This window comes from Peromyscus eremicus, chromosome 2 (assembly GCF_949786415.1).
Source record: "Peromyscus eremicus chromosome 2, PerEre_H2_v1, whole genome shotgun sequence".
Classification (NCBI taxonomy): domain Eukaryota; kingdom Metazoa; phylum Chordata; class Mammalia; order Rodentia; family Cricetidae; genus Peromyscus; species Peromyscus eremicus.
Window position 1 is genome coordinate 141,636,688 of NC_081417.1, and position 23,133 is coordinate 141,659,820.

General features: G+C 45.8%; 1 protein-coding gene and 2 non-coding genes across 24 annotated transcripts in view; all 3 read left to right on the forward strand.

The window, feature by feature from the left end:
- The window catches only part of Pum1 (pumilio RNA binding family member 1), a 125,289-nt gene extending 104,525 nt beyond the window's left edge, over positions 1-20,764 (forward strand). For 16 of the 22 annotated variants that reach the window (XM_059255053.1, XM_059255052.1, XM_059255060.1 and 13 more), the window contains 7 exons: positions 1,273-1,402; positions 3,200-3,334; positions 5,993-6,130; positions 9,654-9,779; positions 10,472-10,593; positions 13,745-13,937; positions 18,969-20,764. In XM_059255053.1, coding sequence (XP_059111036.1) covers positions 1,273-1,402; positions 3,200-3,334; positions 5,993-6,130; positions 9,654-9,779; positions 10,472-10,593; positions 13,745-13,937; positions 18,969-19,100 — 976 coding nt within the window. In that variant the 3' untranslated portion in view covers positions 19,101-20,764. The remainder of the gene's footprint in view (positions 1-1,272; positions 1,403-3,199; positions 3,335-5,992; positions 6,131-9,653; positions 9,780-10,471; positions 10,594-13,744; positions 13,938-18,968) is intronic. The other 6 variants (XM_059255056.1, XM_059255061.1, XM_059255062.1 and 3 more) reach the window with 1 other exon arrangement.
- On the forward strand, positions 4,046-4,128 carry LOC131905415 (small nucleolar RNA SNORD103/SNORD85). Its single transcript, XR_009377927.1, has one exon. It is a non-coding gene; the product is annotated as a small nucleolar RNA SNORD103/SNORD85 (small nucleolar RNA).
- On the forward strand, positions 15,019-15,101 carry LOC131905416 (small nucleolar RNA SNORD103/SNORD85). The gene has a single exon (XR_009377928.1). It is a non-coding gene; the product is annotated as a small nucleolar RNA SNORD103/SNORD85 (small nucleolar RNA).
- Positions 20,765-23,133: the final 2,369 nt, after the last annotated feature.

Here is a 23,133-nt window from a genome sequence, read left to right on the forward strand (position 1 = left end):
GATTCACAGTATGTCTCTGCTATGCCTCTAGTGTTTTATTTCAGAGGGATATGGGCATGGGGTCATTAGATGAGCTTTTAGTGGTCTGGACTATATGGACTTTGAGCAAACTTTTTACATTTATTGAGCGAGTAGTCTGTGTTTCTGGTTCACAAGAATCTCTTAAACTATTGTTGTTTGCCATTGGGCATGGTGGTACATACCTGTAATTCCAGTACCCAAGAGGCAGAGGTAGGAGGATTTCTACAAGTTTAGGCTATCTTGTTCTACACTAAGACCTTGTTTTATATACACCACTACCAAAAGTTGCACCCATCTCTACTTGAAGAAACAGTCTTCCCAGGAAGCCCTGTGTAGGTCCTGCAGTGGTCAGCACTGTTTAAGATCTGTTCTGGAGGAGACACTGTCACATGGCAGTGTGGATCCCAGGTCTTTGGAGCAGGACAGGCCTAGCACTTGCTCTCATCCCTGATGGAGTGGGGAGAACTCTAGGAGCTCCCTAGAGGGACACACTGGGCTTAGGGACCCTGCCTTAAGGTGAGAGGATATCACTCATCATCCTTCCCATATATGTTATGGTTTTCTTCCTCTCCATGTTCAGGGAAACTCCTAATGGCCTCCCTGCTCTGTAGCTCCTGCCAGCCACTTGCCCTGAGGAGTGGAGGCCAGGTGCGGAGACAGCAGCGTTTTCTTGTGTAGTCACTTGAATGAGTCAGGCGAGTAGCATAGCACTATTTCAGATGCTAAAGAATGCCTCTCTGTATAGATGTTGGTATAGACTAGAATGAGGACCATGAGCCTTACGTTCCCAATGAGGAACTGATTTCTAAAGATCAAAGTCAAGCAGAGCTGGTGTTTTTGTGCATATGCCATCTGGTAGTGCAGCACACTAGAACAGAAATATACTTTTGAAAGTTGGACTGTGGTAGAGGAATTCCCCTTTCAGAAATCTTCCCTTGGAGAGCTTGAGAGTGATTTAAACAGCCCAGCATCCCAGCATGATGATGCACCTCTTTCATCCCAGCATTCGGTAGGCAGAGGCAGGAGGATTTCTCTGATTTTTTTTTTTTTTTAAAGGTCAGCCTGGTCTACATAGCACGTTCTAGACCAGCCAAGGCTACATAGTGAGACCCTATCTAAATAAACAAATAACACCCACTGCATTTATTGGGCACATGGGCCGCATGTTGTGGAACTGATCTGTCAAGTGACGCACACCTTTGCAAATCATCTCTGTGTGTGGTTTGATTGCCCCTTCACTCTGTTCTTCAGATTCATTCAGCTGAAACTAGAGCGTGCCACAGCAGCTGAGCGCCAGCTTGTCTTCAATGAAATCCTCCAGGCTGCGTACCAACTTATGGTGGATGTGTTTGGAAATTACGTCATTCAGAAGTTCTTTGAAGTATGTCTTTGTTCTTTCTGCTCTTTGACTTTGAGAATCTCCAGAGCATTTATTTGATTTTTGTTGGCTTTTTGACGCACAGCTGCTCATTTCAGCCTTTAAAATGAAGCGATAGGGTCAGTGTTTCTCCAGTTCTTTATCAGTGTTAAATGCCCACACAGATGTGCTCTGGAAGTATGGTTTAACAACTGTCTCCACATGAGACCCAGCACAGTATGTAGACCAGACTGAGCTTGAACTCATAGAGATCCACCTGCCTGTGCGTCTATCTTCCAAGTGCTGGACTTAAAGGCACGCACCACCATGCTTGACCTTTAAAAAAAGATTGTTTTAAAAAATCATGTTTATATACAGGGAAGGAGGGTGTCTGAGGAGACCTGAGATATCAGATCCCCTGAAACTGGAGTCAGGCAGTTGTGAACTGCTTGATGGGTGCTGGGAATCAAACTCAGGTCCTCTGGAAGAGTGCTACTTGCTCTACAGCCTCCAACACAGTGGCTCAGATGCTCACAGTGGGTAATTTTAGCAGAATTACAATAAGACATTGCAGGAGTGGAAAACAATGAAAAAGACGGAAGGACTTGGCTCTGTACACCAGCCTCAGCGTTTTCATTGTGGCCTGGAGTTGTGTGTATAGGGCTTCCTTTGGCCTTGGCTCCTTCTTTTGCCTGTTAACTTGAGTCATGGACTCAAGTCTCTTTGGAAGTATATTAGTGATGAATAGTGTCGACTCCCTTTGATAAGTGAAAATCTCAAAGACTCGGTTTATTTTTACATTTTATTTTTATGTTGTTAATAATTACAATAGTGTCATTCCTTACCATTGTCACCAGCTTCAAGCTGTTGGATAACTCAATACGTTGAGAGAAAGGATCAGGTGTGGGGACAGTGGAACTCTGAGCTTATCTGCCTACAAACAAATCTACAAATTTCTTATGGTCTCTTATTTGTATGAAGGGTTAAGAGTGGCTCTCTCAGACTTTACCTGCCCACGTTCCTCATGAACTCCTAGTTGCTCAGTTATCCAGCTGCACTAAGAAACCAATGGCTTGTGCCTCTCACTCTGGACTGTCTCTCCACTGCCATTTTGTCACTGATAGCAAAAGTGCTGTAGCATATGCAGCTTGAGATGTCAGGGCAAATGTGAAATGTAGCCCTGTGATTTTGATGCAAGTCAAAGAACCTCCCTAGGCCCTTGGGTGGAACATGTAGACATGGACAGTCCATGATGGTTCTATTCAGATGAGAACAAAACGTCAAGGATGAAAAACGGTCCTCAGGAGAACAGTGTATAGTGTAACCTCTTGGGTTTCTTAGCTCCTTTCAAAGGCTTCATGTTAATAGCAACAGTCCTAGAAAGACACTAATTCACAAGAATGTTGTGTGCACTTGGCTCGCACTTGGTAGAGTCACTTGGATGAAAGGGCTTGCCAACCGTGACCTTGCCTGTATACATGGGCTGCCCTGTACAGCACAAGTCATCACTCGCTCCTAGGCATGTTGAGCCTTTTGAAGACGATATGGAATAACATTCAGAAATTAATGTTAATACCTTAATTCCTTGGGACATTAAATATTTTTTGCAAGGTGGCCAAGACATTGCTGAGCATTAAGAAGAAAGTTTCTCAGGTCAAAAGCTGAGAACTGTTGGCTTTAGGGAACAATGGCTCCTTCAAAGGTCCGTGGTTGACCCTAGACAGTACGGCAGCAAGAAGTCACAGCACAGGTTAAGGAAAACTCTGGTTTCCCTGGGCTCTCTCCTTTGTTTGAGTAATGGTGTCTCACACATGTGTCTAGTTTGGCAGCCATGAACAGAAGCTGGCTTTGGCTGAACGGATTCGAGGCCACGTCCTGTCATTGGCACTGCAGATGTACGGCTGCCGAGTTATCCAGAAAGCTTTGGAATTTATTCCCTCAGACCAGCAGGTAATTGTAAGTTTCCCTTTCACTTTTCTCTTGGTGTTTCTCTGTGGTGCGTGCAGTGAGCTGTGAAGAATGTCGGTATGGAGGTTCATTGCTAGTTTATGGGGGTGCTCATGACTTCCCATCTGCAGAGCAGGCAGGAAGTGTAAGTTTTTAGTGGATCAGGTATTCCGTGTGAAACCATTTCTAGCCTTGCCTTTTTGACCAGTGAGTAGCCTAAGTAGCTGCAGTTTTACAGAGAGGTTGTAAACATGTAAAAGGCTGCTGAACATTCTCTTCAGATGGCAGCAAATATTCCAACAAGCCTGAATTTTGACTCAGCCCATTAACCACCACTCTGCCTCTTGGTTACTGATCACATATTCAGGCCTGCTGTGTATCAAGGTTGGGCGGCATGGAGATGACTAAGGCCTGGTACCTGCCGCTGGCCCACAGTGTGGTAGACAGGAGCAGTGGAAAACAGTGCTGCCCATGGAGGAGGCCCTCACTCCACCCATGCAGAATCAAGGCTAGGGAGAGTGAGACAGGAGAAAGGGAACAGAGGCCCAAAGAACTAGCTGCTGTGAGTGAGGGTTGATAGGAGAGCCACCTAAGAGGCTCCCAGGTAGGGAAGGCACAGCACAGCTGTTTGCGCCGGGTGGTGCCAAGGCCTCTGGCCCGCACCCCTCAGCCTTTGTGCTCTGAGCTCCCTCAGCCTTGTCAGTGGAGGGGTTGCTGTTGTCTGGCAGTGATGACCCACTTGCCCTCACTGAGGACAAAGTTCGATAATGAGACTCTTTGTTATGGACTCGTTCTGAGCCAGGCAGAATCCCACCAGCTCTGATTCAAACCCATTCCACCATCAGCCAGTGGTGCACGTGGTGGCAGTTGAAGACTGTGGAGCTCAGGGCACTTGGCTGAGTCTCACAGCTGGGCACTTGAAGAAGCTGTGAAGGTGGATGAGGTTGGAGACAGATCTGTGCCGGATATGCAGCATTGATAAGGAAGCACTGACTAGCTGAGTGTGAAGGTACACAGTAGACTCCCAACACTTTGGGAGGCAGATGCTGGAGCATTATTCCACGTTTGAAGCCAGCCCTAGAAGGCTAGATGACAAGACCTGCCCCCATCCTCCAAGAAAGGCGCTCTTTGTAATTTCCTGCAGACCCGAGACTTGTTTTGTCGTCCTCTATCATTCACTGAAGTGTTAGGAATTTTAATGACCTCGGTCAGAGTTAACATGACTTTTTCTCATTTTTTTTCCCACATGGAGACTACTTTCTCTTCGATCATGGTGGCTCCTTCCTAAGGAAGGCAGCCCTACTGACCTTTTATGTATCTTTCTCCTAGTCCCCACCTCACTGGCAAGTTGTTTTTGCCAGCTCTTTACCTTGTCCTGTCTTTTTCTAGGAGCTATTGCTCTTCTTTCCCTCTCCATCCTTCTTCCCAACTCTTCCTCTTCCACTTTTGTGGCAGTACTAGGGGGTTGAAACTGGGGCTTTTCACAGGTCGAGTGAGTGCCCTGCCTCTGGCCTGGAAAGTCTCCTGCCTACGGTGGCCTCCTGAGCAGCTGGAGTCGTGGGCTTGTGCCACCAGGCAGAGAGCTCTGACATTTGTTCTTTCTCTGACCCAGTTTCTCTGTGGTGCCTTGCTCTGAGTTTGGACTAGTCTTCTGCTATGGATTATATACTTCATTTTAAAATCATATTTATTATTTTAGATGAGTTTTTATCATTTTTATGAGTACGTCTCCCAGGTAAATGGCTCTTCTCTGGTTAGTAAATGTTCTTTTGTGACCATGAATGTCTTCTGTTGGGTGATATTTCAGTTACTCTGGAGTCAGTACCACAGAGATCCACTGACTGTTCACAAATGGTGCCTAGTTAAAGTGGCTATAGCATTTCTAGCAGAAATATTGAGGAAAACAGAGAAGTTAAAGCCCAGATGAATCAGTAGGAAAAATAGGGAGCAGATGCCTGCTCAGCCAGGTCTTTTTGAACAAGCTTTGACATTTGTCTGCTCTATTTATGCCTAATGGAGCTCTTTCTCACCTGGGTAAATTCTAGAACAACCCTGTTATTTTTATATATTTGTAATAGAAGCTTATATCGTTACCGGAGTACAGGTGTGATGAATTGTATGAGCTTTTTGATCCTGTGCACTCCATACAGGTTTGTTTTTGTTTTTGTTTTTTTTTTTTTTTTTCCCATTGGAAGATAACTATGATAGTTTTTTATTCTCAGGTCAGCCTTGACATTATTCTGTGGATAAGACTGGCCTTGGACTCTTGATCCTCCTGCTCCCCTCTTCCTAGTGCTTGGATTATAGGGTATACTCTAAACCCTGTCATGTTTTAAAATAGGTCTCACTAGGTAGCATATGTAGGCTGACCTAAGCATTGCTGTGTGGCAACTCTAATCCTGCCTCACTTCCGGAGACCTGGAGTTAGAGGTGTGTTCCATTACATCTGGCTGGTGTCACTGTTTTTAGAGCCTTAACAAGTCTTTTCCAAGTTTTAGGTCCCACCTGCTTTTACTCGCTTGCTGTGTTGATGCATGGCTATAACTGACTTTTTTCTTCAATTGTCATGGATCTGTGCAGAGCTTTGCTGCTTGGTAGGGAGTGTGGGCTGTCTGGGTGTTTGCTAGCTTTGATTCTGGTGTTGCCTTTTTCCTTTGTCTCCAATAGAACGAGATGGTGCGGGAGCTAGATGGCCATGTCCTGAAGTGTGTGAAAGACCAGAATGGCAACCATGTGGTTCAGAAGTGCATTGAATGTGTACAACCCCAGTCTTTGCAGTTTATCATTGATGCATTCAAAGGGCAGGTAAGTGACTTGGTTTCATGGCATCAGCAAGCATCTCAGACTGCAATTACAAGTAGTAGTTTTCCGTGGTATTAACCTGGCCATGTTACCAGGTCTCTTCCTTTCACTCTCTGGGAGTCTGTCATGGGAGTATGTAGCTGGCAGCAGACCTGCTAAGATGAATTTAATATTTGGAGGATTATTTTTCCGTGGCTAGTTATTATTTATATCTATCTATCTATCTATCATCTGTCTATCACACATGACTCACACCCACCTTCCTGGCAAGGTTCCTCTGTGTATCTCTGGTTGTCCTGAAACTTGCTCTGTAGACCAGGCTGGCCTAGAACTCACAGAGATCTGCCTGCCTTTGCCTCCCAAGTGCTGGGGATTAAAGGCGTGCATCATCAAGACCTGGCAAGTTGCCACTTTCTTATGACATCACTTTGCTTAGTGCCTCTAAATTGGCAATAATTCTTAGTTTCTTTGCTAAAAATAATACCATCCTACCTTGCAGAAGTTAGTGGGACAGAGTGGTAAAACAAAACTCCTTTTTGAGCATATGAATCTGGTCTCTTTTTAAGGGAGGCAGTTATTTCTCAAAAAATGCCATTAAGCTTAAATGGAAGTATGGTTTAGAGGTTTTTTTTTTTTCAGGATGTGGATTTGTTCACTTCCCATGTGCTTAAGAAGACTCTGAACCCAGAGGTTACTGGGGAGGCACATTCATTTACTGAGGTGTTATACTACTAGAGCTACAGAGGTGACTCAGTTGTTAAGAGCGCTTGTTGCTTTTGCAGGAGACCTGGATTCAATTCTCAGCACCCACATTACCACTCACTACTAGTTCCAGGGGATCAGACTCCTCTTTCTGGCTTTGGTGGGCACACACACAAAATAGAATCTTTTAAAAAGACATTAAGTTACTCAAAATATACAACAAAATTAAAACAAAAGGGAAAATGATTGCCCTGCTTTTTTTGAGGTAGTCATGGGGAACCCATGGATTGCAGCTGCTAGCCAAGCACTACACTGTTGAGCTCTGTCTCCAGTCCAGGAGTTGAATGCTGTTCTGTTCAAACTGTCAAAGCATTGGCAGCTAGATTAGATAAAGAACTACAATCAAAAGAAACAATATGTGGTGGGGGAAAAAATGAGCCAAAGGGAATTAACAATTTACAGGAGCACAGATTACCAGTTGATATTGGGGGTGGGGTGGGGGGAGTCTATTCTGTTAGTTAGGAAGAAAGTACAAAATGAGGCTCAGAAACAGACAGTTCCCACCATGTACTGCAGTGTGCTTCAGGAATGTGGATCAGCCACTTTTGAAATTAATCAGTGTCTTCTTAGATTTCAGAATTTGTATTTCTTTGATCCAGTACTTTGGGCTAACAACTGTGTCTGATGAAAGACCTCAGCATGTTTTAAACAGCAACATCCACACTGAAGTAAAAACTTAAAAATAAAAAAATTTTACAAAGGATGGAGAGATGGCTCAGCATTAAGAGCACTAACTGTTCTTCCAGAAGACCCAGGTTCAATTCCCAGTACCCACGTAGCAGCTCCCAACTGTCTGTAACTCCAGTACCAGGAAATCTGTAGGTAGAGTTTTCCTGTCCCGCAGCCACTCTCAAATAATCACTCAGAGGCTTATACTAATTATAAATGTTTGGCCACTAGCTCAGGCTTATTGCTAACTAGCTCATACAACTTAACCCCTTCTATTAATCCACGCACTGCCCTGAGGCTCATGGCCTTTACCTCTATCCCATTATGTATGTCTGACTTGATCTCTGTGTGGCTGACAACTTCTGACTGCCTGTCTTCATCCCATCATTCTTAGTTTTGCTTATCCTGTTCAGCTATTGGCCAGTCAGCTTGTTTATTAAACCAGTCACAGGGACAAATCTTCACAGTGTACAAAAGGATTTTCCCTGGCGGAAATCCAACACCTTCACAGATAAACACAGGCAAAACACCAATGCACATAAAATTAAAAAATAATTAAGCAGACAAGCAGTGCAGATGTTTGTGGACCAAAGTCTAGGTTTAAAAGTGTCATGCTTTGCCAGCAGCATGCTGGGTAGACATTCTAGACAGATCATGAATGCTTAGAAGTGGGTTTGGAAACAAGGTGCAATGAAATCAGTTGCTTTAGACCATGAGCAGGCAATGTCATGGCCATAGGGCCATGCAGCAAATGAGAGGGCAAACACTCAGGCCATTAATTGACACTTGAGGTACATACGCAAGCACTCACCAAATGTGAGATGCCTTACTGCTCTTAGGATGCTTCATTTCTTTTTTTCCTTAGTGTTTTGAGGCAGGCTCTCACTATGTAGACCAGGCTGGCCTTGAACCTCCTGATCCTCCTGTCTTTTGCTCTTGTGTGTGCTGGGATTAAAGGCATTCACTATGTCCTCCCCACAATAGTATTTTGACTAGAGATCTGAAGTACTTCCTTACAGCTAGGAAAGGCCAGAATCAAGATTGGGTGTGTGGGCTGAGGCTGCAGCTCAGTGGTGTGATAATTACCTAGCATTGGAAAGAATCCCTGATTCAATTCCCATACCACAAAATTCAAATCAAAACAGGACAAGTAAGACACCCCCCCCCCCCCTTTCTGGTTTTTCAAGACAGCATTTCTCTATCTTACAGCTCTGGCTGGCCTGGAACTCACTTTGTAGACCAGGCTGGCCTCAAACTCACAGAGATCCTCCTGCCTCTACATCCCAAGTGCTGGGATTAAAGGCATTTATCCATTACTACCCGGCTGCCCATGCACTTTTTTATTGCTCTAAACCTACCAGTGCCCCAGCCAGCCTTGTGTATAGCTATGTGTTTATATGAAAGTGTTCAGATTTATTCTCTACTCTTTGTGTTATGGGCTTCTTTGTGTTCTGCCTCCCTATGCTGAATGTTTTCAGCCTTTGTCCTTAAGGTTCAGGTGAACACTTTACCAGTGAGCTCCATCTGTAGCCTTCTTTTTGTTTTGCTGTTTGTTTTTGAGGCAGGGTCTCAACTGTATACCTCTGGCAACCCTGAAACAGATCCCTGTCTCTGCTTCTAGAGTACTGAGATTAAAGGTACTGGCCACCATGCCCAGTTTCTCTTCCTCCTGTTTTTCACCCTATGTTTTGGAAAGGGAATTGGTTGACACTCTTGATCCTTTTTTGATTTTTCAAGACGCGGCTTCTCTCTGTGTAGCCCTGGCTGTTCCAGAACTCGCTCTGTAGACCAGACTGGTCTTGAACTCAGAAGTCTATGTACCTCTGCCTCCTGAGTGCTGGGATTAATGGTGTGTGCCACCACTACCTGATTCTTGACTAAGTGGATTTTTTAGTACTTTGACTCTCATTTTCTGTTTCATTTTAGGTTTCTTGGAAAAGTTCTTTTCAGCTAATTTATACACATGTATGAATTCCTTCAACAACCCAGGAAATGGTTTATTAACACCTAGTGGGTTAAACTTACCTGTGAGGCCGAGGAGTGGGGTAAGAAAGTGACAGTACTGAAGTGACTGTCTTGGATCTTTCTGCTCCAGGTATTCGCTTTATCTACTCACCCGTACGGCTGCAGGGTGATTCAGAGAATCCTGGAGCACTGTCTCCCTGACCAGACTCTCCCCATCCTCGAGGAGCTTCACCAGCACACCGAGCAGCTTGTGCAGGTACTATGGGTGCCAGAAAAGGAGCTGCAGAGCCCCGTGGGTTCCTGTAGGCCTGGCGTGTAGGTTTTACTAGTAGAAGGTATTAACGTATCATTAGTGCCCTTCAGATCTTTGGAGCTTGTGTTCAACACAGCCTAGTTTGTGTTTCATGAATATAGGCAATGATTTGAAGGCCTGCCCTGTGAGTTGGGTTTGCATTCACTGTGTTCCTCTGGGTCTCTGCTCTGTTGGCACACAAACCAAGTGTACTAGTTGATTCTTCTGTTGCGATTTGCTTTTACTGCTGATAAAATAATGAACCCATCCATTTGTTGGATGTAAGAGTAAAGAAAGGTGCAAACAGACTTTTTGCAGTAGAAGCTAATAGAAAACATTTATTTTCCAAACACTGAAATAATTATAGGCCTCCTTTTTTGTAGTTAGTAATATTTGAAGAACTTAGCTAGGATGTAGGTGTATAAATGTGTATATTAAAAAAATAGTCTGCAGTCTAGTAACTGTGTTCTTGTTTTGTAATGAGAAGGAAAAATTGTTACTTCCTCTTCATTTAAAAAATTATTGCATGTTTCTTCACATTTAGATAAGCCATCATGGTGCTACAAGAGTGATAGATATTGATTATATGGAGGACTTAGTAATCCACAGAACTGTTTTTTATGTGTATTTTCTTTGTTCTGTTGCTTCTTAAATAGGATCAATATGGAAATTATGTGATCCAACATGTACTGGAGCATGGTCGTCCTGAGGATAAAAGCAAAATTGTAGCAGAGATCCGAGGCAATGTACTTGTATTGAGTCAGCACAAATTTGCAAGGTGTGTGCTCTGGGAAGCAAGGGTTGGGTTGTACTTCAGCTGCAGAATCCTTTTTCTTGTCAGACCTTTCTCTGTCCCACCAGCCAGCTCCCAAATCACAACATAGAGACATTAATTATGAAAACTTGGCTGATAGCTTAGGCTTGTTTCTTACTACCTCTTATAACTTAAATTAACCCATTTCTTTTAATCTATGTTCTTTCATGTGGCTCAGTTACCTTTACCTTGTAATGCCGTGCTGCTTGTCATGCATTCTGGCGTCTCCGCCCTTCTTCCCAGCATCCTCTGTGCCTGGAAATCCTGCCTAGCTATTGGCCATTCAGCATTTTTTTTAAACCAATCAGAGTTGACACATCTTCACAGTGAACAAAAAGATTGTTCCACAACACTTTTCCATACATGTCTACATTGTTTCTTCATTTGTGTGCGTGTTGTGTGCACTGGGCTACAGTGCACACATGGAGGTTGGAGACAGCTTGTAGGAGTTGCTTCTCTTTGTCATCTCACAGCTTCTGGGTATCAAAACTCAGTTTGTCAGTCTTAGCCTCAGGTACAGTTACACAGGAAGCCATCTATCTCTCTTGCCCTTTCTCTTTAATAGTTCCTTTTTTGGGTATTGCCTGCTTTAAACGTCAAGTAGTATATCCTAAGTGTGGCTTCAAAGACGTTCCTTGAAGGCTCTTTCCACTCCTTTGGAGTTGCCACTGAAATCTGGGGACACTCACAAACAATGTGCTTTGACCCCGATGTTTCCTTGGGGGGCATTGTCAGATGATCTCCACTCACCTCCCTCTCTGGCCTGAAAGGGGCAGTTTGCCAGAGCCATGCAGGCCTCAACTTCTCAGCTTCACAGAGCCAGGCTTGGGAAATCGTGGCCTCCATGCCTTAGCAGGGCAGTCTTCTGAGCCAGAGTCATTCTTTCTCACTGCTCATAGAACACAGTACTGATTAGTCCTCCAGGATTTCCTTCCCTGGCATTTTTGTGTGATTTGCTCGACAGATAGCATGACTCGTGTTTGTCAGTGTTTACATTGATGTTCATTAATACTCACTTTATTAGTGAAATCTTTTTTACATTTTTATTTTTTAGAATTCTGTATGTATGTGTGTGCTTGAGCATGTATATTCCTGGTGCTCAGGTGCAGCTTGGATGACAACTTAGTAGGGTAGATTAGATTCTTTCCTATCCTGTGAGTTCCAGATCAGGTCATCCGGCAAGCACCTTTAGCCACCAGGCCATCTAGCTGGTCCATTAATTCATGAGCTCTGCCAGTACTGCAGCCTAAAATCTTAAGTGTAACTTAGTCTAGAGAAGCCAACAGGCAGTGTGCCTGCATGGGGATCACCTTTGGAGTTGTGCTTATTGAGTACAGTCTGCTTTAGGTAAGTGTGGCCTCTTTTTAGCCTTTTCTCCTTGAGGGTTTGGGACGTAGAGCTCTTCTCTGAGCCATTGGCAAAGCCTCACTGAAGTGCGATCTTAATAAGTCTTAGCAATAAAAGCCTAGAGTCAGATATTAGGGTGAAAGCTGAAAAATCAGAGGAGCAGAGCAGCCAGCCACTGTCAAGTTTTTACCTCCAGGAAATCTCAGACCGAAAAGGGGCAGCAGGGGACCCTGTCTTTATGAATCTCAGACAGAATGGGGCCGAGATCCTGTCTCCACCTCCCTAGTGCTGGAATTAAAGGCGTGAGCCTCCCATGTGTGTTATTGGTTGTTTTTGCTCTTTAGGCATTTGGGGGGCCCATCACCTAGGTCCCAAATAAATCACACATGGAGGCTTATTCTTAATTATAAATGTCCGGTCTTATCTTGGCTTGTCTCTTGCCAGCTTTTCTTAACTTTAATTACCCACCTACCTTTTGCCTCTGGGCTTTTCCCTTTTCTTACTTCTGTAATCTTGCTTTTACTCTATGGCTGGCTGGCCCTTAGCATCCTCCTCTCCTTCTCTTGCTTCTCCTTCTATTTATCCTCTCTGCCTACCAGCCCCGCCTATTTCTCTCTCCTGCCTCACTATTGGCCGTTCAGCGCTTTATTAGACCATCAGGTGTTTTGGACAGGCACAGTAACACAGCTTCACAGAGTTAAACAAATGCAACATAAACAAAAGTAATACACCTTAAAATAATCTGCAACACATGTGCTGGAATCAAAGGCATGATATTCCCAAGTGCTGGGATCAAAAGTGTGTGCCACCACAACTCTGGCTAGCTCTGCCCTGGTGGCATGCTTTAATCATCACAACACAAACAGAATGTCATTCAGCTCCTCAGCTTTCATCAACTCCTGTGTACTGGCTGCTGCTGGTCTTGGGCTCAGTGCCAGCAGTGCGCGCAAAACATTGTTTGTTTTTGTTTTCGGGATAGGGTTTCTTTGTGTAGACCAGGCTGTCCTAGAACTCACAAGAGATCCACTTGCCTCTGCCTCCTGAGTGCTGGGATTAAAGGTGTGCACCACCACCGCCCAGCTAGCACACTCTGTTGTTGACTTACACAGCTTTGGGCCCAGGGAACTGAGGTGAGGATACGTGTCATCAAATAAAGGCAGATGGTGTGAGGAGTCACTGTGTGTGGTGACTAGCCATCAGTCTGGCAGCAGGGCATGTAATGTTAGAAAACTGTGCCTTTTACTCCTTTCCAAGAAGAGGTGTTTGAAGTGTTCACAAGTGCTGACAGAAGGAAGGCAGGGCCTTCTGTGCTGTGGTCCAGCTTCAAGTTCCTTCACCGAGCCCAGAACTGCTGCTGCCGCTGCCACCGCCACCGTGTGTGTCACGGTCACTGACAAAGAGTCTGCTGTTGAGCCTGAGTTTACAGGTGCAGGAAAGCATCCTGAGTCTTGCTGTGGGTTGGAATAGTGATTGTAAGCTGGCTGAGCTATTAGAAAACTCTACTGTGAACCTTGTGTGTCCATCTGTTCAGTTCTCGAGCTCATTACTGTCATCTGTCAGCAGGTCAGGGCCTCTCTCCTGTAACACTGGGTGGGGCTCGGGTGACTCACTGTTGGATACCCCAGTGTTTGAGACCAAATAAGAATGTTACAGAGCCAGCCCCTAGGCAAATGAGTTCCCCATATGTACCATCTCTCCCCTCCTTTCCTGTCCTGACATGCACAGTCTAACCTTTTCTGATTGTTCTTCCTAATTTTTCTCATGACAGCAATGTTGTGGAGAAGTGTGTCACTCATGCCTCACGTACAGAACGTGCTGTGCTCATTGATGAGGTATGCACCATGAATGACGGTCCCCACAGTGCCTTATACACCATGATGAAGGATCAGTACGCCAACTATGTGGTCCAGAAGATGATCGATGTGGCCGAGCCAGGCCAGCGGAAGATCGTCATGCACAAGGTAAGCAGATTGGGTACCAGCCCAGAGTGGGCGAAGGACCAGATGGAACGGATGGCAGACATTGGGCTTCTTGGTGTTGCTGTACCAGGCTTGTTCTTGACCCTCCACTTACTGTGTGGGGTCCTTATGGTCTCTCCGTATTTACCACTCCTTTCCTCTCCTCAAAGTGTGGGAGTCCTGCTTCTGGGTTTTGTTTTAAACTTTTTTATTTTCACTTTTTTTCTTTTATGGGTATGGATATTTTGTCTTCATGTAACCCTGTGCACTGCATGCCTGCAGTGTTTTTAACACTTCGTTTAGCATGTGGCTGTGCCATGGTGCATGTCTAGATCATGCTGATGTGGTCAGCTTTCATGGCAAGAGCCCTTTACCCACCGAGCCATCCTTTTGGTCCTTAGAAGCATATTTCCTGTTTTTACATATTGTTTTTGGGGTTGAGCCCAAGCCTGGTGCATGCTAAGCTAGCATTCAGCTACCAAGCCACATCCCCAGCCCTTGCTTGTCTATTTGTTTGGGGGGTTGGTTTGTTGACAGAGCTTCATTGTGTAGCCTAGGCTGGCCTTAAAACCATGATCCTCCCACCTTAGCCTCCTAAGTGCAGGAATAGCAGGCATATGCTACCACACTTGGCTGTGTGTGAGAACATGTTTTCGTGAGGTGATTCCCTCCCTGGTCTCTGAGATCAGCTCATCAGTCCAGGGTAGCCTGCTTCCTGTGTCTCCTTTTCTTGTTCCTCTTGTTCGCTGATTCCACCATACTTTCCTGCAAAGGCCTGGTCCCTGCCGCTGGCCCACAGTGTGGTAGACAGGAGCAGTGGAAAACAGTGCTGCCCATGGAGGAGGCCCTCACTCCACCCATGCAGAATCAAGGCTAGGGAGAGTGAGACAGGAGAAAGGGAACAGAGGCCCAAAGAACTAGCTGCTGTGAGTGAGGGTTGATAGGAGAGCCACCTAAGAGGCTCCCAGGTAGGGAAGGCACAGCACAGCTGTTTGCGCCGGGTGGTGCCAAGGCCTCTGGCCCGCACCCCTCAGCCTTTGTGCTCTGAGCTCCCTCAGCCTTGTCAGTGGAGGGGTTGCTGTTGTCTGGCAGTGATGACCCACTTGCCCTCACTGAGGACAAAGTTCGATAATGAGACTCTTTGTTATGGACTCGTTCTGAGCCAGGCAGAATCCCACCAGCTCTGATTCAAACCCATTCCACCATCAGCCAGTGGTGCACGTGGTGGCAGTTGAAGACTGTGGAGCTCAGGGCACTTGGCTGAGTCTCACAGCTGGTTGGCTGTGTGTGAAGGTGCTATGAGGCAGGGCTGGTGTGTGTCGGAGCTGGAAGCACGATTGTTGATTAAGTGAATACTAAGCCTGTGGCTCTAGCCAGCTCCTCTGAACAGAGTTGTTCTGGTGCTCACTGAGGGAGTGTGCACATAGGCACAGGAAAGCCAGGAAAAGCAGATATAGGAAGGACGAGAGAGTAGAGTGCCGTGGAGTGCTGCTTACAGAGTGTATGGGTAGAAGGAGGGCCCCTGGAAGGAAGGACATTTGATACAACTTTCCAGGAAGAGGGCACAGTAATGAAGACTTGGGGACGTAAGAGGAGACTCTGTTTAATATTTTCACTTTATTTTTACTCTGTGTGGGCTTCAGCAGGCATGTGAAGGCCAAAGGACAGCTTACTTGCTGGAGTCAGTTTTTTCCTTCTGCCCTGTGGGTTCAAAGAATGGGACTCAAGTTGTCAGGCTTGGTGGCAAGTGATTTACCCACGGAGCAGACATTCAGGCCCAGGACTATGCTTTAAATAATGGTTCGTGCTGCCACTGTTACTTGGAGCAGGGGAAGCCGTGAAAACAGCTGAGCCAATAGATGGTAGCATTTTTCAGACTGAAGAGAAGTGGTCAGTGGAAGCCAGAAACAAGAGGAGAAGGAGGCCTGGGAACTGCTTGCTCACTGCTAGGTTATGTGGCAGAAGAGCAGAAAATAACATTTCACATCTTACTAGTCCAAGTTAAAAATGGAGTACAGCAAAGCTGTGGACAGTGGAGGAGAGAGAGAAGGGAAGTGTGCAGGTGAAGAACTGTGAAAGCCAAATTTTGTATGGGTGTGTGTGTGTGTGTGTGTGTGTCCGTCCAAAGCAAGGGTGCTCGAAGCTGGGGCCTTAGTGAGAGAAGCTTTATTGAGGACATTGTCATTACCACTTCCGGGGGTGCAGCACTCTTGGATCCTTTGGATAGACAAGCTTGGGAAGGGATGTAGTTTGTTACCAGCCGTTGTCACTGAAGGTGCCAGGGCAGAGGTATGCTGTTTCCTGGCCTGTGTCCTGTGCGGGTTCATGGCAGTTTCTGGAGCCCTTGACCCTTCCTTGCTCTGAGCTTACACTTGAGCAGACAGACTGCTGACCCTGTAGGCCTCAAGGTGGACACTGCCTGTCTTCCCCTGGCTTGGTGCTCCTTGAGGTTTGTGTGCGGTGTGCGTTTCCCTGTGTGGAAAGATTAATAGCTGAGCAGAAGGAAGTCAGCACTGCTAAGTGTTTAGCATGGCCCCTGAGCTCTAAGTGAGGTTCCCCTCTCACCTGGATGTACAGGAACAGGTCCAGGACAGGGGGCACAAGAGAGTGCTCACAGGAGTGAGCAGAGCTCAGGTCGGAGGAGTAAGGGTGTGGGAGGTGACTGGTGCCAGAGATGTGTCACAGTAGTTGGAAGAGTGACTCTGGGTTAAAGGCTGTGCTGTCCTCACCCTGGCTTGTCTTGGGACTGCAGAACCACCCTGTGCCTTTCATTTTCCCCAGCTGCACGGGTACAGTGTCCGTCCGTCCGTCTTCCTTTGTTTCTATCTGTCTTTCTCTCTCATTTATTGGTATCTTAGGGTTTCTATTGCTGTGATAAAACACAATGACCAAAAGTAACTCGGGAAAGAAAGGGTTTATTTCATCTTTAAAAACTCTTGGTCTACTCTATTACTGAAGGAATTCAGGGCAGGAACCGGGAGGCAGGAACTGATAAAGAGGCAATGGAGGAACGCTGCTTGCTGGCTTGGCTTGCTCAGCTTGATGGCTTATAGCATCCAGTACTACCTGCCCAGGGCTGGTCCCAACCACAGTGGGCTGGGTCCTCCCTCATCAGTCATCAATCAACAAAATGCACCACAGTTTTGCTCACAGGCCAATCAGGTGGGGGCATTTTCTCAATCAAGGTTCCCTCTTCTAAAATAACTCTAGCTTTATCAGATGACGTAAAAACTAGCCAGCACAATCAACCCCTTGTCACCTTGACACACAATCACATTATTTGTAAAGTATAACCTTTCCTTTCTTGTTCATCCCCAGGATCTCATATTAATACTAACCTCACAATATAAAAATCTCGATTTTTAAAAGCCTTGCAGTCTGTACAAATACCTTAAAAGTTGTATTTCTTTAAAATATTCAGAGTCTCTTATTATGAAATCAGAATAAGTTAAATACTTCCTTATTCCAAGAGGGAAGAACCAGGGCATTGTCACTTTAATTAAAGCAAAACCACAGGCCAGCTGTGTAAAGCTCAGCGTCAGACTTGGGTTCCTCCAGAGGGCTTGGACAGCCATCCACAGCCCTATAGTTTGTCTCCTAGGCTCAGGCTGGCTCAACTCCATAGATGCTTTTGTCCTGGGCACTCATCCCATGGCACTGGCATCTCCAAAATGCTGGGGTCTCTGCATTGGGCTCTACCTTCTCACCGGTAACCTCTCCTGGGTACTCTTCAGGGATTCTGACTCTGCCACATTGGTGCCAGGCCTCAACTTGTCTCATGACTCCTTCAGTTTTAGGCCTTATACCACCACTCAGGCTGCACCTTCACCACTGGCTCTCTTATCCTCTCACAGTGACAAGCTTCACCTTTCTTTATGACCCTTTCCTTCAAAACCAGTACCACCTGGAAGAACCTTACACATTACCAAGGCTGGCTGCAGCTTCTCTGTGCTGACCCTGAGGAAATACTCTTGGAAGATTTGGCTTTATTGGTGCTGGTTGCCTTAATCATGCCCCAGCTAGCCAGTAGCAATGTACCAGCAAAGCAAAGGTCTCACTTTAATTGCTAATTAAAAATAACACTTGAATGGTTCTGATGAAGTCTTTGCTTTTCTCTGAAGCTTCACAAGCCAGGCCTTTATCACCTGTACTGCTTACAACATTCTCTTCCAAGCTCCCACTGAAGCCTACTGAGCTCTAAGCACACAATGACTTTCTTAGCCCAAACTTTGGGTGGTACCACAATCCTCCTTAAAACATGGTCATGTCTGTCATAGCAGTACCCCTGATTTGGTACCAATTTCTGTCTTCCTTCGGGTTTCTATTGCTGTAGTAAAACACTATAACCAAAGCAACATGAAGAGAAAGGGTTTGTGTCATCTTATAGTTTGTCCATCATTCAGGGAAGTCAGGGCAGGAACCTGGATGTGGGGGCTGATTCAGAAGCCTCGGAAGAGTGCTGCTTGTTGGCTGCTCATAGCACGAAGGCCCATCAGTGTACAGCGAGCTAGGCCCTCCCACATCAACCATCAAACAAGAAAATGTACCACAGATTTGCCCGTAGGCCACTCAGTGGGGGTATTTTCTCAGGTGAGGTTCCCTCTCCCAAAATGACTCTGTTGTAACTTTTGTAAAGTTGACATTAAAAACTAGCCAGCACAGTCGGTCACTGTTAACCGGAAGCCTTCCTGTGCCCTGGAGAGGCAGGGATCAGGTGGTGAGTTCAAGTGGATGGTTCCCCAAAGGATACACCAACTGCCAGGACAGCCTGGTTTTCTGTATGCCTGTGGGCAGATGCTGTGCAGCTGGCTGGCATGTGCTGTTCTACCCTGGATGGGTTCCCTGTCCTGTGTCAATACTTAGCGTAAGAGCTCCTGTCTTTATCTCATGGCTTGCTAGCATTAAGAGGACAAAGATACCTTTGTGGGGTGAAACATGTGCACCATACAGTCTGTATCTGGGAAGGTGCAGGAGATAGATAGATGTCTCGGACCTCTCTGGCCAGTGTAACACACACACACTCTCGTTCTCCAGATCCGGCCACACATCGCGACTCTTCGAAAGTATACCTATGGCAAGCACATCCTGGCCAAGCTGGAGAAGTACTACATGAAGAATGGCGTAGACTTGGGACCCATCTGTGGCCCCCCTAATGGCATCATCTGAGCAGTGCACCCATCCCTGTCCTGCTGACCTCACTGACCCTGGCAGATCCAACCAGCAACCAGAAATGCCCAGCGTAGAGTCAGAAGTGGGCAATGGTTGCTCTGGGATTACTCCCTCCTCCAAAAGGAATCAGATCCACTCGTGGAAAGGCCTTTGTAAATTTCATTTTATTACATATAACATGTACTAATTATTTTTTTTAATTGACTAATTGCCCTGCTGTTTACTGGTGTATAGAAACTTGTACATAGGTAATCAGTGTACATGGGAGGCCACATGTTTTGTTCTATGTTGTATCTATATTCCACATGTGGACACTTTCAGGGTGGTTGGTTTACAAAAAAAAAAAGTTTAAAAAAAAAAGACAAAAAAGGTTTTTAACTCATTTGCCTTGTGGCAAGTTTTGCAAATAGCTCTTCCCCACCTCCTCATTTTATTAAAAAACAAAACTGAGAAATTTGAATTTTAGTTAAATGACCCTAAACTGGCATTTAACACTGTTTATAAAATATATATATATATACATATATACATATATGAAATGGGAACGTTTCAGAGTCGCTAAAGCATCAGCCTGTGACACGGAGTTCATGACACTTTTTTGGAGATGACCTCACGCTGAGGAAAGTTAAGGCCGCATATTCAGGCGGAGCAGGAGCCGCAGAGGCCCAAGGCCAGTGGGGCCCAAGGCCAGTGGGCAGGGCTGTGTGCTGCCTGTGGGGTTGCTTTCTGTGAACACTGAGAGGCAGGATCTGATTAGCTAGCATGAGAGAGAACCCAGCTCTGCTCCTGGTCTTGCTTCTATAGATACATAGTGTATACTTGTGTAGACTTTGCATATATACGGATTTGTAGTATTTTCCTGTTTTGATGTCTAATCTGTATCTATAATGTACCCTAGTAGTCGGACATACTTTTGATTGTACAATTGTACATTTGTATACCTGTAATGTAAATGTGGAGAAGTTTGAATCAACATGAACACGTTTTTTGGTAAGAAAAGAGAATCAGCCAGCCCCGTGCACTCGGTGTATATCCACCTTTTATGGTCGTAGAAGATAGTGTTGTATATTGTAAATTGTAATTTCAACCAGAAGTAAATTTTTTTTCTTTTGAAAGAATAAATGTTCTTTATACAGCCTAGTTAATGTTTAAAAAGAAAAAATAGCTTGGTTTATTTGTCAGCTAGTCAAGATGGTAGTGAGAGCCTTTCTAAATGTTACTTCAGACGATTCAGTTCACATTAGTGTTCTTTTTTTTAATCCTAAAAAAGTAATGTTTCCGCTTATTTTGTGATAGTCAAAAAGGACGTGCAGAAGTTTCGCCTGCCCCTTCCCCTGCTCAGCGCCTCCCCTTGTAAAGTGACTCGCCCTCCGTTTTGTACAGATGAGCTGTATTTTGCATTTTGTCTACTTGTAAGTGAATGTAACATACTGTCAACCCTCGTTTGAATATAGACTGTAACACTACACGGTGTACATTTCCAGAGCCTTGTGTATATTTCCAATGAACTTTTTGCAAGCACACTTGTAACCATATGTGTATAATTAACAGACCTGTGTATGCTTATGCCTGGGCAACTATTTTTTGTAACTCTTGTGTAGATTGTCTCTAAACAATGTGTGATCTTTATTTTGAAAAAATACAGAACTTTGGAATCTGAATTTGCTGTTTGTACTGCTTTCACTCCCCATACCTGCTCAGGTGAGCCCTGCTCCAGCCTGGCCTCTCTGTAGCCCCTGGGGTGGACAGGAATGGTGAGTATTGAGCTGATTGATGGCTCCTGAGCCTGACTGGACTTGAGGGGTTGAGTTCAGTCTGCCTTGTGCCTGATTTCCCAATGTTAAAGAGGCGAGTTCACCTGTTCACCCCGAAAGGAAATCCACGACAGACAAAAGTAATGACTGTACCGGAATCTGACTTGGTGAACCAGTGAATTTTTATTGGGTGGTTACTAACAAGAGTGTGGGTGAGGGGTTACTCACCAGAGCAGGCGGGGATGACTCAAAAACAGCTGCATCACCACAAAGCACGCGCCCCTCCCCCCAAATGGTGTAGCCCTGGAGAGCTCTGCAGAGCACATAGGACTCAGGGGAGGGGGGGAGGTGCCTTCTGGAATCTCCTTTTCTGGTTGTAACCTTTTGCTCATGAGCCTCCCCTCCCGCCTGGAGGGACATTTCAATTAAGAGGAAACTGCCAAACAGGCCTGGTGTCTGTAATCCCACAGAGGGAGGCAGATCTCTGAGTAGCCTGGTCTACAGAGTGAGTTCCAGGACAGCAGGGCTACACAGAGAAACCCTGTCTGGAAAAACCAAGAGGGAGAGAAAGAAGGAAAGAGAAAACTGCCATCAGTACCCAGCTAGCTTGGAAATCCCCTGGTACTGATCTGGATCCCTTTCTGCAAGCCTGTGTCCGTGGCTGGCTGGCCTGCTGACGCCAGCCTGCAGGATCCTCTGCATTTTTGTCCTTGAAAAGTTTGTCTTTTCTGAGACTGGATTGTGGCCAGCATCTAGCCTGCTGTGTTTACCCTCAAATTGAGAACCAAAGTAGTACAGTGCCTCTCCTCAGGGTGTACACTCAGCTGTTCTTCAAAAATTGCCAAAGGTGGTTTTAGCCAAGAAGGCCACTCCACCTCTGAAATTCCACCTGGTCCCTTCCTGCATGTAGCGGCCAGCAAGCCCTCAGCCGGAAATTGAGGCCAGAAAAGGAGGAGTGTTTCCAGTTGTTCAGGTAGCTGGAGTTAGGTCACACCCCAGTTGTTTCCCAGAGCAGGTAAGTGCTGAGAGTGTGAGCCCCTCCTGGGAGAGGTGACCATTGCCAGGGCCTGGGTTGCAGGGTAGCTCAAGGCTCTTGTCCCCCCTCCCCCACTTGTATTTGCTCGGTTTGGATTCTTCCTTGCTATAGCATCTCAGTGGAAAGTGCATGTGTGGAAGGAAGCCTGCTGGAAATGGGATGGCCCCCAATATCAAACCTTGAGTGTTTGAGGAGTCTTTAGGGAAGATGAAGTGTTTAATCCTTGCATGCCCCTGAGACCGAATTCTCTGTAAAAGGGGAAACTGTCTGAATACTGACTGGTAAGCATGTTCAAAGGCAGTTGTGGAGGTGGAGGTGATGCAACTGAATAGTGCCCTGTGCGTCATGTCACAGGCAACATCTGCATTTCCCCTGTTTAGAGTGAACAGATGATGTAGAGCCTCTCCTTTCCCTTCCCCCACCCGCTTGGTGGCTATGCACATTTTATGAGCTCGAAAGCTCGTCATCTCCACCCTAAGAGGCTGAAGCAGGAGGATAGATTTTGAACTTAGACTAACTACAATAACAAGATGGTCTCAGAAACAGGAGAAGAAAACAACAACAACAAACCCAACTGAGCCAGTGCACATTTACAATCCCAGCACATGGCAGGTGGAGGCAAGAGGCCCAGGAGTTTAAGGTCATCTTGGCTACATAGTGAGTGGAAGGCCAGTTATGGTTGAGGAAGCTTGGAGGGAATGTATGATCCACAGCACAGACACGGAGGACAACCTTTGCTTGTCCATCCTTACCTTACAGCCTTGTTTGAGGCAGGCTTATTTTGCTGCTATATATGCTAACTGACCCATGAGCTTCAAGAGCTTCTCGTGTCTCTGATTATCATCAAGGCAGGTGTGCAGGATTACTATTTCTGCCTTTCCATGGGCTCTGGGGATTTGAACTCATATCCTCATAGTTGGGTGGCAAGCTCTTTATCTATTGAGCAATCTGCCCAGCCTGGGACCTGTCTTAAGCAAACAAAAACTGTCATTAAGTAAAGAAGTCCATCCAATGCATCTCATTGGACACCAACTCTGCCGCCACCACAAGGTATAGTTTTAGCATGTCCATTTCAGATCCAAAAGCTGAGGTTCCACATTCTGATGGGACACAGCCCACTGCATGGAAGCCTCCCTCTGCAGGGCTGTTTGATGGAGCAGGCTGGACTGCAGACTGTCCACCCCTCATCCTTGTGTCCTTTGTGCAGAAGAGACAGATGAAATTCAGGCTTCATGGGGAT